At 47.1% G+C, this 15,909-nt stretch overlaps 1 protein-coding gene across 2 annotated transcripts in view; it reads left to right on the forward strand.

Annotated features, from left to right (window-relative positions):
• Positions 1-15,909, forward strand: part of EPAS1 (endothelial PAS domain protein 1) — a 79,255-nt gene that overhangs the window by 48,199 nt on the left and 15,147 nt on the right. For both annotated transcript variants that reach the window (XM_054728067.1, XM_028139985.2), the window contains exons 3-6: positions 4,534-4,685; positions 5,108-5,192; positions 8,180-8,298; positions 8,389-8,594. In XM_054728067.1, the coding sequence (XP_054584042.1) occupies positions 4,534-4,685; positions 5,108-5,192; positions 8,180-8,298; positions 8,389-8,594 (562 nt within the window). The remainder of the gene's footprint in view (positions 1-4,533; positions 4,686-5,107; positions 5,193-8,179; positions 8,299-8,388; positions 8,595-15,909) is intronic.

Consider the following 15,909-nt stretch of genomic DNA (forward strand, 5'->3'; position numbering starts at 1 on the left):
CTCTGGTCCTCTCTGTCCCAAAGTAAGAAATGGCAGGAAAGGATACAAAGCCATCTGGTCCTGGTGTCCTTGAAGGAGCAGTTCCCATACAACAAGCATCGCCCGGAGGAGGAGGAGATAGATGGCTTTCGGTGTCCCTTTCTCTCCCCTCCCAGGCTCCCACCACACATCCCCTCAACCTGTTGTTGAAATTGTTTCCAGGAATTGGGTGGGAGACACAGGATCTTTTTCTTTCCGAGTCATAGTTTGCTTTTTCAACACACATGGCTCAATGAAAAGGAGCAAGGATTTGTGGGCAGATAGAACCAAGTCGGAATCTCAGTCTGGCTGCCTTTTCTCTGCAGCCTTGTGGGAATTTCTTTCCTGTCTTTGAGCTTGACTTTCCTCCTCTGCACAGAGGGGATAACAGGACTTACCAAGTGATGCTGATAAGGAATGAGATCACAGATATAATAACCCATATCCTCTTGCCTGCCACATACTAGGCTCTTAGGTGATAGCTTAGAAATCGAAATTACTAGGAACAAGTAAATCGATCTATAATCAGTATATATAAATAATATATATAATGACTATACTATCCTCTTGCCTACCTTTCAGCAAATTCTGTCAAAATGCAGAGTTGCCATGCTTTTCCAGGTCAAAATAGACTCATTATTGAAACATTTCTAACAAAGGTGAGCGCTGATGTGGGTTCGTTTTGTAATAGGAAATAGCTGGTTGCATACCTCAGAGTTCAAAAGGGGAAAAAAGACCAGGCTTTTGCTTTAGAAAAGTTTCTGCTTTACTTAGTAACATGTTTCCCTTTGATTCTCACAGTAGGCTGTTCTGTGTGGGAATGTTGGAGAGGAAACCTCAACGCTAAGAAATTCAGGCTAGGAGTCTGGGCTGCCGATTGAGATTTGTATCACAGGAAGCAAACTGAAACAATAGCTTTATGATATTAGCTTCCACGCTGGGCCGAGAACAGAACACACTCTGACGGGAACATCGGTGGAAATACCACTTGATTGTCTTAAATCCTCTTTCAAGATGAGCTCTGCAAACCGTGACCAGAGGAGGGTCACTTCTGCATTCGCAGGGCACTGAGCAACTGTAACTACGCAAAATTGGCTTTTCACCCTAAAACGGATTTTTTTTTTACTTCCCCACACTCGTATGGGGTGAAATCAAATTCATTTTCCAGGAGAGCTGGGGGTTAATGTCAAGCAAGTTTTCTAAAGAGAATTGTCAGGTTGATTATTGATTCATTGGCATTTGCTTAATGAAGACATCAGTCTTAAGAGATTCTGATTTCCTGATCTTTAGACTATTCAGGGAAAGATATTCAAATGTGGGACAAGACATTTTAAAGTTTTTACCGTGACCTGTTCATGCAGGAAGAGTGGAACCACGGCGGGAAGTAGTGGAGGCAGACGTGGTTTCTGGTGCCTTCTTAGGATCACTTTCAGGCTTGTCTTCCTAGGTTTTCACCCCCTACTTTTTTACACCCCCCCCCCCCCCCCGGCCTCATTCACCCTCCAAACCAAGGCCTTTTTCTGTCCTGTTTGGAGAGGAGCTGATAAGATGATTCAGGCTAGGATGTTAATGTCTAAGAGTAGCTAATGGATAATCTCTTCTAGAGATACTGACCTTGTGTAGATCATTTCCTTAAGACTTAAACCAAAGAAGGATCTGGTCAATCAGTAGGTATTCGCTAACCCCAGTCCTGTGCTACGGCTTATGAAGGTTAATTCAGAGAGGTAAGATAGACTAGTCAGTTATGTAAAGAACAAAGAAATGAATCTCTAAGTGTGAACTTTCAAGGCCATCGGGGAGGCCAGAAATAACAGGTGAGACCAATACCTTCTGCCAAAGATGAGGGGAGCCCAAGCCTGCTACCTGTGAATGGTGGCGTTTACAGGTGTGGCTAATGATCCAGGAAGGGATCCCAAAGTAATTTCCTTGCGGCAACGGAGACTGCTCTTGCAGTCCGTACCCCCAGGAATTGGGGGGTGGGGTGTCTGTGGCCCTGGGAGCGCTGGAGGAGAGGAATCGGTCTAAAAGGAATGAGAACTAAGTGGAGACTCTCTGCCAAGCACATCCGAACCAGGAAGATCTCAGCAGAATTGCTTTTACACACAGAGTCCAAGCAGTGCTGGGACCTCTCAGAGTAGGAAAGCAAGAGGGACAGCGCCTTGGGACAGCCGGTCAGGAGCGTGTGCCCTGCCACCCTGCCACTCACCCCAGACGCCCAGCTCCTGCTGCCCGAGGGCCCGCCCCACACGGGTGGTACTGCCTGAAGGAAATGAGTGGTGCTCCGGAAAAAGTGCTCCGAAACCTCAGCCCGCGCACATCCTGGCTGTGGGGAGTCATCAAAGCCTGTTTACAGGGGCTATTTTTAGCATTAAAGGATCTTGTTGTGCTCCCTGGGCTGCGCGGGCTGCAGCTCAGCAAAGTGCCTCTGATTGCGGTGACCTGCCCTCTTCTTTGGGGTCAGACTCTGAAGGGTCTTGGGAAGCAAGAGGCAGACCGAAAACCCAAGGCCATTTGAAGACGCCCGTGGGCAGCGTGCTGAGCGCCTCCGTGAGCGCCGAGGGTCTTTCTCCCTGGCTGGGCAGCGTCACAGCAGTGTATCTTTGTCTCCACCAGCACCGTCCAGTCCTTGGGGGAAAGGGTTGCTCTCACTCCTCTCCACACCCTGTGTACTCCCTAGGACAGGACTGAGCACAGAGTGACTCCCTGGCGGCAGATACCTAATTTCCTGCTTTGCGACTAGCCCAGGGCAGACACATACATTATAGGGGCATAATAAGTGCATCATTAATTTCCCATGTGCCTAACACTGAGCCAGAGATTGGTGATGCATTAGGGAACGCACATGCTCGCAGGAAAGCGAGAAAAGGCAGCGGAGCCTTCAGCCGAGCGTGATGTTCATGACCCCTGGCCTCTTGCATGAAAGTCTGCCTCTATCCCACAGTCTTCACCCTCAGCTCCAGCTGACAGGGAGCCAGCCAGGTTCCTTCAGAAGCCCCCAGAGGATAAGCAGGTGCTGTGGGAGCAAACAGTCCCACAGAGGAAAGAGGCCCGGCTGTCCCCGGGTCCCCAGGGGCCCGGCCTGCTGGCTTCCTGGCCCTCCAGCCATTGTGACTTCAGTTCCAAGACGTTCTGTTTCCATTCATGGCCCCCCGAGTGCCCCTCTCCCTCCCCGCCAGAGGCCAGCTGGCCAGCTGCTGTGGCTGCTTTCGCCACCTCGTGGAGGCAAGTGTCCTGGGCATGGATGGAAACCAGTTTAGCTCTGTCAGAACTGTTAAAAACAGGAAATTTTAAGCAGAACTATTTCCTCTGGGCCTAGTTAACTCAAATAAGGTTGTCTTGGGATTACTCCAGATTTTGAAGTCAGTGTTGCCACTGAGATCAAAGAAATTAAAGAGAAAAAAACCTCCTTCATAGGCCAGAAATCACAGGGCTGGCCTCTGCTGTCTGGAGGAGGTGGTCACCTATCTGGTGTCACTTAAATGGTGCTGAAAGCCTCTCCTCACCCACCCCAAAATAGGTCACCCCCTGCCAAAACAGGCTGATTCAACCACCAGCATTGGAATCACTAACAGGGCCTTGAATCAAGGTGGTGATTCTCAATCTGTGGTCTGAGGCCCAGCAGCTCCGACGTCACCTGGGAGCTACCTAGGGAAGCAGATTCTCAGCCCCACCTGGAGGCCTCCTGAACAGAACCCTGGGGACCGGGCCCATCGAGGGCCGCCTCATGCAGTGGGACTGTACAGGCTCCACACTTAGAAAGGTGCTGGGCCTGGTTTAATTTTTCAACAAGAGGTCCCACATTTTTACTTTGCACTGAGCCCTCCAACTTACATGGCAGTCCTGAGCCCAGAAATCCTTGTTTTAGGAAGCCCCGAAGATGATTCGAGTATGTGCTCAAATTGGGAAGCACAGAGTTCAGTCATTAGTCTTCCTGAAGCCTCTGTTCCAGTATAGACCTTAACTGAGAGCCTAACATTGTCAGGGCAGCACCCTCACCTGGCCTGCAGTTCATTGCCATCAGTTTAGCTGACTAGTTAGTTGGCAGACACCAAGTGAGCAGGGATCAAGTGTGGGTATGTGTGCGGTATAAGGCCATTCCCAGATGGTCTCCCTTCCTATCGGCTAGCTTCCTGCACCAGAGTGTGGAGAGGAAAGAATTTCCCTCCTTTTGTTCCATGATTTCAGCAAAACAGAGGGGAAGCCACCAGGATACTACTCTGTAGGGCCCACTCCTGACTCTAAAGGCTGGCCTGTCCCCAGAAGGGCCTGTTCTAGTCCTCTGTAGAAATAGCAGCATCTGTGACTCGGGCACATTCGCTGCCCCTGTGTGCTCATCCCAGGCCCCCTGTTTGGGCACATGGCAGACACTTAGATGGTTGGTCGTGTGCATTTCCAGAAAAGCCCCACTCCATGCCTGTGTGCCATCCCTGGCAGACATCCATCTATGCCAGTCACATCTGTGTCAACACCACATTCATGCAAGCCATTCACACCCCGCCCCCCCGCTCTTTCCAGTTTGCTCTGAAAATGAGTCCGAAGCTGAGGCTGACCAGCAGATGGACAACCTGTACCTAAAGGCCTTGGAGGGTTTCATTGCCGTGGTGACCCAGGATGGTGACATGATCTTTCTGTCGGAAAACATCAGCAAGTTCATGGGACTCACACAGGTGACCACCCGCCTCTGGGGAAATGTTTCTATTTTGGGGTAGAAATTAGTGGAAGGTTCTGATCACTTCCCTCCTCACCTGTCCCTGCACATACCCACACTCCTCCCTCTCTGATCCCCAACCACAGCCTCAGAACCACAATTTCACCCCCTGGCCTTGGGTTTGGCATTGCTGAAGGCCATCCTGGTGGACAGCTCTGCTGACTAGGCTAACAGGCCAGCTCTCGTGAATCAAGTCTCTGACATCAAGGGCAGTCCTGTTACATCCGTCTGTCTGTGGACTTCACCCTGAGCTGGGAATCTGAGAAGATCTGATTCGGTCTCTTCCCTGAGTCCCAATCTAGAAGGTGGCTCAAGCTTCCTCTTGGACCCTTGTACTTCCAGTGTTTGGAATACTGAAGTCCAGCCTTGTTTTTGAAACAGGTGGAGCTAACAGGACACAGCATCTTTGACTTTACTCATCCCTGTGACCATGAGGAGATCCGTGAGAACCTGAGTCTCAAAGACGGTAAGGCATTCTTTATTGTGTCTCCTTCATTCTTGTGCCACCTGGCAGGGGATCTGTATTCCCTTTGTATATGAATGTAGGAGACATGGATCATGAGTATCATGACCCAGAAAAAAAACTGACACGCAACACATTCCAGCAGAGCCTGTAAGAGATCGATGGCACATACTAGTAAAGGACCTGATACTGAGAAGTCTCCAAGGCGGCCAGACTCCTTACATGGCAGCCCAGGGCTCCCCAAAGTGCAAAAGTGGAAACTGCCAGAATGATGCTGAAGTGGGCACAGCGTCACTGTTCCCAATTCTGTTGGTTAGAGCGAGTGACAGTCCAGCCCCGAGTCAGAGTGGGAGGGGACTACACAGGCCGAGAACATCAGGAGGCTGGCTCATTGGGGCCACCTTTGGAGACTAGCTACCCTGGAGCCAAAGACTAAATCTGGTCCCCTGTGGAGACAGGACAGGTAGATTTTGATGGAGAAGAAATTTAAAAAGTTTAGTGTATTGCAACTCTACCTGTGGGGCACCCAGTGGGTGCTGGTGGATGGGAGAGCCCATACAAGCAGAAAGCACTTAGCAATGGCAGCTGGAGTTGCTGCTTCATCTCATATAAATGGGGACATTCAAGCAAAGATATGAATGGGGATATTATCAAGACTGAGGCTTTGGGCAGAAGAGGCGGTCAGTGACTTTCGAGGTCCCGTCTGAACTTGACATCGATCACTGCCCTGGGCAGATTCTGCCCATGTCTAAACATCGCCTTTACCATCTCTCACCTGTCACTGCCATGATGTGTGCTTGTCCAACCTGAATAACAGGGGAGTGGTACTAAGCCTGCAGGGTTTGGCTGCTGTTACCATACACTCTGCAAAAGCAGACATTTTATTGGCCCACTTCCACCCTTGTTACAGACAGAGCTTACAGCCTGGGCCTGCAAAATGCAGAATTTTAACCACCCCCACACCCCACCCACCCACTGACCTCTCATACAGCCCCATCCTCTCCACCTGAAGACCTCGGACCACCGAGCTCCTAGAGCACACAGCCTGGAGAGCACTCCATGGGCTGGTCCATGTCTTCTCTGCACTCTGGGGACTTCTTTTCTGGTTCTGTGGCGAAGGGGCTACCAGACTCTGAATCCCTTCCTGAAGCAGGTGTTTGAAGCCTGGGAAAACCAAAGTGTCTTTTATATTCTCTGCTCCAGAAATGCATTGGTCCTTGGGTTCTCAATCTTTAGTCTCTGTCTGACCATGTGACCTGAACCAAGTCCCTTCATTACTCGGTTCCTTGGAATCTTTCTTTTCAAATTGGCAGTATTGAACCAGGCAAAGTCTAGAACCTTCCAGCTCTCCAGTGCCATGATTCACAGCATGATCCTAGTCTATTTATCTAAGTAAACTTTAGGTCTCTTGGTCCACGTTTCCAGGACTTGGTATCAAACTCAGTAAATCAGCAAGCAGATCCTTATTGAAGGTGCCGGCCTAAATGGACTCATAATCTGGAAGCAAAGGGTTAGTGTGAGCAGCAAGAGGAAGATAAGACCAGGAGGCAGATTGTGAAAAACTTTGAAGGCCAGGTGGAGGGCCTCGAACTTTATCCTGTAGACAGCGGGGAGCTATTAGAGGTTTTTGAGCAGGGGTGGAGTAATCTGATTGGAGCTGTGTTTAGAAAGATTAATCAAATGCTAGAATGGCAAGAATCCAGAGGCTAACAAGTTAGGAGGCCACGGGAATAATAACCCAAACTACAGCCACACTCATCTCCAAACTTGAGCTGGTTTTGGTGGTGGGCCAGGCCCCAAGAACATCTCATGATATGCCAACCCCACCTACGAAAATTAAAATTGTAGGAAACATCATTAAGTATGGAGGGCATGGTTTTATTATCATGATGGAGGAATATTCTTTCTTTTTAAAAAAATCCATCAATTTGGTCCATTAGTGGGCTCTCCTGGGGATGTATAAGATAGAATGAAAGATGACACAATTCACTGGACACACAGATCTTTGGGGATATGACAGTCAAATAAATCACAGCCTTCTGGAGGTTTAGGTGCAGAGGCTGGTGGCTAGGCCTGGAGGGAGGAGTGCGAGTATTTGAAACAAGGCTCTGAAATGTTCTCGGATGCTGGGCAGGGGGCAGGGGTGCATCTTGGGGATCCAGGATCGGGATGGTGTATAAGGCAGAATTTAGACATGGACAAGGGGACTCAGATGACACTTTTTGCATTTATCAATTTGTTTTACAAAAAGCGGAGAAAGTTCTGAATGGGCAGGCTACTTGGAAACTATAAGGAAGGAAGCTATATTGTTTGTCTTGGTGATTTATTTAATTCTGGCTGAGAAAGGATATCCATGTTGAGCTAATTCTTAGAGTGGACTTGCTCACCAAATCCCAGGAGATTCCTACCAGAGGTCTGTCTGGAACTTGACATAAGTCACTTGAGGGGGAAAGCTGATGGCACATTATCCTGACTGCAGCCAGGGTCGGTGGAAAATAGGGCACAGGAAGGTACAAATTCCTGTGGGACGGGAATGAGGAAAAGACAGGAGTGTGTGAGGGACATTGCTAATCTGAGAGGCATATCCCCTTGGAGTCACTGGGGTCTCACCTAGACTATCCCTTGGGATTCCTCCTAGGGAGCCTGCACCAGCCCCAGCAGAGATTTGCTGAGATTGTGGCCAATAGTCACTCATTGCCTTGCTGCTGTGAAGGGAGCACCTCCCACGTGCTTAGGTGCAATGGAAAGAAAACAGCATAACACCCCTACTCTTTAGGTTCTTGTACTCCAGTTGGGGGGCAAGCGGGAGTCGAGAAGGCTTTAGTCCATAGGCCACGATGGTCCTCAGCGTTCATGGCAGGCTACAGGTGCTAAGAGAGCAGAGACTTGGGAAATACAAACAATACATTGCACAGACAGCACTGCAACTGGGTCCCTCTTCTGCATATAAGTGAAAAGCTCAATGGCTCTGTCCACCCTTCCTCACCCAGGCTCTGGTTTTGGGAAGAAAAGCAAAGACATGTCCACAGAGCGGGACTTCTTCATGAGGATGAAGTGCACTGTCACCAACAGAGGCCGCACCGTCAACCTCAAGTCCGCCACCTGGAAGGTAGGGCAACACCAGGCACGGGCCGAGCCCCAGATGCGCCCCGCCCCATGCTCTCAGCCCCACATCTGACCCTTCACGGCTGGTCTCCAGGTCTTGCACTGCACCGGCCAGGTGAAGGTCTACAACAACTGCCCCCCGCAAGGGGGTCTCTGCGGCTACAAGGAGCCCCTGCTCTCCTGCCTCATCATCATGTGCGAGCCCATCCAGCACCCGTCACACATGGACATCCCCCTGGACAGCAAGACCTTCCTGAGCCGCCACAGCATGGACATGAAGTTCACCTACTGCGACGACAAGTAGGGCCCAGGAGCGTGTGTGCTGTGGGCAGAGAGTGTCGTGTGTGTGTGTGTGTGTGTGTGTGTGTGCATGCATGTGTGTGTGTGCGCGCGCGCGTGTGTGTGTGCGTGTGTGTGTGTGTGTGTGTGTTTTAGTTGTGCCAGTGATAAAGGCATGGGTCTGGGGCATAAATATTGTATTGTTGGGGTGCCAGCTTGTGGGCCTAGGTCACTGTTTCACTCCATCCATGCAGCTAAGGGATGCCTAACACCATATTTGGCTGCCCCCCATTGATTAGCACCAGGGTCTGACTGCAGAGCTGTTCTGGTGTGCGGCTCTGTTGTCATTGTTGATCATTGTGATGTGTACATCCCTCCGCATATGTGTGTCAGGCTCCTGAGGACATTTCCAGGTCAGTCTGCTTCCCCAGGAGATGAGGGGCAAGAGCTCTCCATCAGTACCCCCAATTCAGATGCCAGCAGGGAGCCGGGGCTCTGGCCGGGGGACTGCCCCACGGCCGCATGTCCTGCACGTATTCTCTTCTGTTACTGAGCTCTTCCCTTAGTCTTCGCTCCTTCTGTGTCACCTCTACTCTGGCCACTGTCCAGCCTAGTTTTTCGACAAAGAGACCTAAATCAGACTCTTTTCGACAAAGAGACCTAAATCAGACTCTATCCCCAAAACCAGGCCCAACTGGAAATTCTCTCATCCATAGGACATCCAGGGGTATCTAGCTTTCTTGATGGGCAGGGCCCGACTTTCCAGGCCAGGCTGTTTCTTTCCCCTGATTCTAGACTAACCTGATGTTGGCTGGCACACCTTCTTAGAATTGGCCAACTCTCTGGGACAATTTTAAAATGTCTGTAAAAGCATCCTTGAGTCATTCCTGTCCCCCGGTTCTGACCATCAAGGTGCCAGGACTCACAGCTCTTGGAGGTGGTGGGAATTACATAGTTAGAAAGAAGTACTCTAACCTCAGAGGGAGAAAATGTCATGTATGAAGACTTTTGCCCTGGTGCTGACACCGTCAGCATTAATTATAGTTGTTAGCACTGTTGTTATTGTAACGATGATGATGATTAGAGGGAAAGACTGCTCCAAAGGCAGGCACCAGAGAAATCCACGTGTGTGTAAGGTTATTTATCAGATGCAGTCTTTGTGTTCACATGAACATTCTTGGCAGAAGACAGTTTTGTAACATGCACCCCTCTGTGTAGTCTTCTGAGATGACGAGGGACATCCTGCTGCAGAGCCCACGTCTGGCTTCAGAGGAGTTGGTGGCCCTGAGGAGCAGCTGTAGCACCGTGGATGGGGGCAGCATGTCCCCACTGTCACCCACAAGCACCTGGAAAACCCTGCTGTCCTAGAAAAGAGCTTGTCATGCCTAGATAATAGAAGAGAGGAGTTTTGTTTTGTTTTTTAGCTTAAGATTTTGATTGTTGTTACAATGAAGGAAAAGAATCCTCTGGGAAGGGTAATTTGAAGTTATCCTTTATTCATTATCTTGTTTGGAATGTGTTTCAGGTCATTTTCTGAAAGCAAGCAACCTTTGGATAAAAGAGGAGGGGGGACATGAGGAATTGGGGGTGAGAGTGGTTGAAGAGGAAAGGGACACAGCCCTGACGTGGGTTCAGGGCTGGCAGGCCGAGGCTGCAGTGGCTGGGAGGGATCTGTGGTTTAGGGCTTTGAGACTCCGAGTGTGGAGGCGATACTGCGTGAGAGTTCTGTTGGGTACATTGCACTTGAAGCGAAACCTTGCCTTTCACGAAAGCTAATGTCATGGCCCACGCTCCGAATTCAGTGGTGCCGGAAAGATGATGCAGAGGTATCTGAAGACCTAGAATGCTGTGCTACACAGAAGTTGTGTTGAACCGATTAGCAGATTAGTTAACAAGGGCACAGACATGGCTTAGACAATTTATAAAGTGACTATTTTAAGTCCTTAATCCCTAAGTATTTTTTCTCGATTGCTTTGATGAGGACTGGTATGTTTTAGTTTTGGTAGCTTGTTTTGTTTTCACTGTTTGTATTGGGATGGGGAAAAGCATATTTGTGGTCTCTCTCTCTCTCTCTCTCTCTCTCTCTCTCTTTCTTTTTCTTTCTCTCATATTTTTCTTAATACCCTTCCAAGATCAGTATTTCAAAAACTAACACTTGCATCTGATAGCTAATGGGGGGGTGATTTCCCATTTTAATCATGGAATGTACTAGTTTAGTGGCATCTGACACACACAAAGAGCTATGATTTCCTACAAAGGGATTTTTTTTTCCCCATAGGGAAAATTAGAAAGAATCTGATGAAAATGTAAGTCAATCCGAATCCAGAAAATCACTTTTGAGAGCATTTGGTACTTCTTAGATGTGTTAAGATCACAAACCTAATCAAACAAATGAACAAAGGGTCTTGGAAGAAAAAAAAGAAGGAAGAACAGAGAGGAAAAGGGAAAGAAAAATAAAAAAGAGGCAAGAAAATAGGATTCTAATCTTGTGTTTAACTCTCAAGTTTCCAAAATCAATTCACTCTGAAACATCTGAAATGGAGTGAAGGAATGCAGATGGTTCAAAATGCATTTGTCCTGCTCCTTTTAATAAAGGGTCAGAGGACTGTATTAACTCTTGTATTAATTATTTGAAACATAGCAAACATTTTAAAAGTGAATTCTATAACAATTTATATATGTCAAATGCATTTATGTGTATATAGTCAACTGCTCTAGACAGGGAGAGTCAGGTTGAGTCACAAGGTTAAGGAAGAAGAATGTCCCAATCAGTATAACTCATGATCTCATCTTCATTTATACTCCATTTCCTAAAACACTGAGCAACCAATTAATGAACTCTTATTTATTGAGCATCTACTCTGCATCTAACTTGTGCCAGAGACTTTTATATTAAAGAAGAGATGGTCCCTGACCTCTAAGAGTTTACAGTTTGATACATGAGCAACTTGATGAAACCACAGTGAATAGTACAAACTAGAGCATTCCATTCACCCAAAGGAAGACAAAAATGTGTTCCTAGGTAGTTTAAATTGGGTTGCTTCTTCAATTCAGGTGGAGGTGCCATCTAGTGGTGAAAGAGAATAACTGGAAGCCAAGCCATCACGGAGGGCACAGCAAAATCTGTATTTTGCATAATCCCACTGTGATTTTGTCAGTTTTATGAGTCTTCCTATACCTTAGAAGTAAATTATAAAAGCAAATTATGTGGAGAGGATCCATATAACTGGGAGTGGAGTGGAGGGAAGGCATCAAAAGTACAGTAAAAATTTGAAAGTGACAAAGAGGGGCATGTAATCTTTATAGGCAGAGTTTGAGGGCAGTCCTGTTTTGGTATTGAATTAAGGCAGCATAGGCATAATAATATCAGAAGCATAATAAGTTTAATAAGTTGAGATGCCTGCATTTTAAATTCTGTGGCTCAAATTTATGAGTTTTTTATACTAAGAAGTGGGAATAGCAAAGATAATAGTGAAGATAATGCAGATAATGTCAATGAAGAAAATTAGAAAGAGCCATGAGTTATAAAATAGATACACATCAAAACACCTGGGAGGCAAAAAATGTTGAAGTCTAGGAAGCAAACAGTTTGCTGATTCAGGCAAATTAATAGTCAAAGACTATATACTTACAGGCCTATTGAGATACATTTAACAAATTGTTTTGTTTTACTTTTTAAGAGCATGGGTGGCATCTTTAAAGTCAAGGTAATCTTTTCAGATCAATACATTACATGTCATTTTTTTAGCTTAATATATAATGTATTCTAAATATTTTTGCCTTTTCTCTAATTGGCTTTTCTCTACACATCTTATGCAAGAGGATAAGTGTGTTTCTTTAAATCCCTGAGTTAGAAGAAACTTTAAATGCTCCCCTTGTGCATCTGTGTCTCCTGCAAATGACAAAGTCTTTTTTTTTTTTAAAGACAAAGTCTTGAAATCAGCCTAACACAGTCTGAGCATATACATATGAGAAGCGCTCAAGTGTTACCTGTCTAATCTAGTCTGCTTGAGATATTCCCTTACAGGGGCAGCCCTACAAATTCTCTTTGGAATTTATTTCAAAGTTTACTAGACCTTGCAATTCAAAAGCTATTCCTCCTACACACCCTGGTTCTTTCTTGCTATAATTCAAGGCAAATTTACTCTAACTGTATGTGGGTTCCAAGGCAATGAAAGGCACTTGGTGGCGCTCAGAGCAGGGTCAATCCAGGATTGAGCCAGGGCGACCTTCCTAGGAATAAATTCACCTGGCCGGGGACACATCACACAGACACGATGGAAACTGATTACCCATTGACTACAGCGCTAGCTATATAGATTTCACATGATTGTGTCATATTTGAGGAAAGCACAAGGCTAAAAGTACTGTTGTTTAAAACAAACAAAATCTGCATAAAAATATACTAAAACATAAGGCATTTGAAATCTGAGTTAGTGAGTAGTCTGGATATGAGGAAATGCAATTTCAAAGCTGATATGCACATATAAAAACCAAAATGGGGCGAGTCAAGTCTAGGAGAGACCATTGTCCAAAGGGTCGGGGGCAGGGAGGAAAACAGGCAGAGACTTTAATAGAAGTGTGGTTTATTAGCAAGTACATTCTTTGAAAAAACAAATAGGTGGTTCTAAAGAACTTAGAACTTTTATCCTATGTAATAGTTTCAATACGCTAACCCCGTGGTCAGCAAACTCATTAGTCAACAGAGCCAAATATCAACAGTACAACGATGGAAATTTCTTTTGAGAGCCAAATTTTTTAAACTTAAACTTCTTCTAATGCCACTTCTTCAAAATAGTGGGATGAGTTCAGAGATTCTCAGAGGGGACACTTCCTCCAGGCCTTGGTATTTTGTGGAAGAGCCACACTCAAGGGGCCAAAGAGCCGCATGTGGCTCGCGAGCCGCCGTTTGCCGACCACGGCTCTAACCCGTCTTGTTTACATGATTACTTTACTTGTGTGGGGAACCGGGGTGAAAACTGCAGCCAGACCTCCTTTGACTCCGGGCAGTGGCTCCCGGAGTTGGGGCACTTGCTGCTGCGTCCCACAGGGACAGGCCTTGGCAGTGTCACAGGGAAGAGCAGCCGCCGCCTTATTCCTAATGGGTCTCTCCTGCCTCCTGAGGTCATGGCACGGACCCTGTAGCTGATTTTCCTCCACCTCTCGGTCACAGGTCGTCCATGTTGGAAAGAGCCTCTGATCATTTTTTAAGGGTAAAGGGCCATTGAAGAGCAATGAATCCCTGTCATTTTGCATTGTGAAGGCATGACTCTCTGACTCTGAAATCCAGGCCCTGATGGTTGAACCTTGTATTTACTTGGGGTAACGCTAACTTCAGAATTCAACAACCGTTCTTTCCTATTTTGTTTTCTCTTTTTCTTCCTTCTTCCTCTGCCTCCCGCGGTTGCCTATGTCTGCATCTCCCTCCCAACCTCCCTCCGGATCTGTTTCTTTTTCCATTTTATTATTAGAGGGTGACCTTCTCACTTAAGAAATCTGGTAGGTTGATTTTTATATTTCCTTCTTCTCTAAAAACAGAACAGCCCTACTGAGTTGACTTCTCCCTTAGTGAGCCCCAGGGGCTCTTAATTAGAACGAAAAGAATAAATAGTTTCCCCGCCCCTGGTGGACAGAACAGATGAAACTGTTATCATAGCTCTGGAGGCTTCTCTGGGGGGGAAATTAGCCGGGAAGGCCCTTCTGTGCGTAGCAGCCCGACCCTACCGACCCTATAAACAAGCCGGGTTCATTACCCTCCCCATGGCGTCTGCGTGCCTACAGATGGAGGCGAATGACCATTAGCTTTAAGTTGGGGTTTCCTGGCTTTGTGAAGCCTGACAACTTGAATGTTCGTCAATTGTGTTTGGGGTATATGCGTATTTCCCAGTTTTTATAGTCTGTTTAAAGGAATGAAGAAGGAGACATTAAATATTTGTTTTAGTTGACAAGATAAATGAAGGCTGCTACTGGGAAGATAGCTGGCCATTCTGAAATCTAGGTTTGTTTGTCCACTTCCAAAACATGCCCATTGTGTGCCTTTGAATGGATGGTACATTAATTTGATTAAACATATCTTATTATGAGGCGGATCATAACAAACATTCGCTTTGAACATTTTCATTTAAAGATTCTAATCTTGAAAGAAAATTGAATTTCTTCAGGGACTAGAGTCAAATCTTTTCCAGAAGAGCCTCATTTTTGAGAGTCTCTCTAAAATTCTAGACCTTTCCAGGAAACAAAGTGGCTTATCTGGCACATCTACTAGTATGTCAGCAGGGCCCCCCAGTGCTGATCCCCAGGCTCAGCTTTAGAAAGGCACTGACGGGCAGAGAAAAGATATGTGGTTGTAGGAAAGGAGGGGCCGGCACTGTCCTACTGTCTCCTCATTCCCCCAGTCTCCACCGCGGCTAAGGTGCCACGTTGGGTGCCAGCCCTGGGGAAAGGGTGACAAGGAACATGCCCATTGCTGATGAGTTCAGAGATTCTCAGAGGGACACTTCCTCCTGGTGTGTGACCAGCTGGCTGGTGCAAATGAGCTCCTGGCATCTCCCTGGAGAGACGTCCCCTGGGCTGAAGCAGCTAAGCCCCAAGCTTCTCAGGCCTGTTCAGCTGCCCCTTGTCGCACACAGGCTTTAATCCCCAGTCTCACCTCGGCAGAGAACTTGCCTCTTCTCTGCCCACATCAACACTAGACACACCTTCCAGAAAGGGTGGATTGAATATCTCGAGGGTTTCTGCTGAGGGGTGTGTGTGTGTGTGTGTGTGTGCGTGTGTGTGCATGTGCATGTGCGTGTGTGCACACCAGCCTGCACTGAGGCAGTTCATCCTATTCTAGGAGGAAAAGTAGAGAGAAATGGTGCCCAGATTCCTTAGCAGTACTTGGACAGGCAGGGCTCTGGTTTAGGTCCTAAGAGAAAATCCATTGGTCAGCTACTCGGGTATATGCCCATGTAGGGGAGGCCAAAGGAGAAAGTTCCCTGAGTTCAGGGGTTGACAGCCTAGGTGGGATGTGGAGAGACAAATACATAATTCTCTGTGACATTGTGTTTGCCTGTATGGACTTCATGAGGAGACATTGGCGAGGCGTCCATGGAGAAGGTGAGGCCTTGAGCTGGCCCCACTTTCCTCTCCTGCTTTCCTCTTCATATTGTTAATCTCCAACACAGGTGATAAATGATGGAGCCAGACCTAAGAGCCATGCATCTGACACAGAGCTTGGAGTGGTGAGAGTAGCATCACTTCTCATTTGTGATCGGCCAAATTAATGAGACAATGAGCCCATTAGAGAAAATGTGTGAGATAACAAAGGTTATGAAAAATAATATGTAGGTATGAC

Source organism: Eptesicus fuscus, chromosome 16, assembly GCF_027574615.1.
Source record: "Eptesicus fuscus isolate TK198812 chromosome 16, DD_ASM_mEF_20220401, whole genome shotgun sequence".
Lineage (NCBI taxonomy): Eukaryota > Metazoa > Chordata > Mammalia > Chiroptera > Vespertilionidae > Eptesicus > Eptesicus fuscus.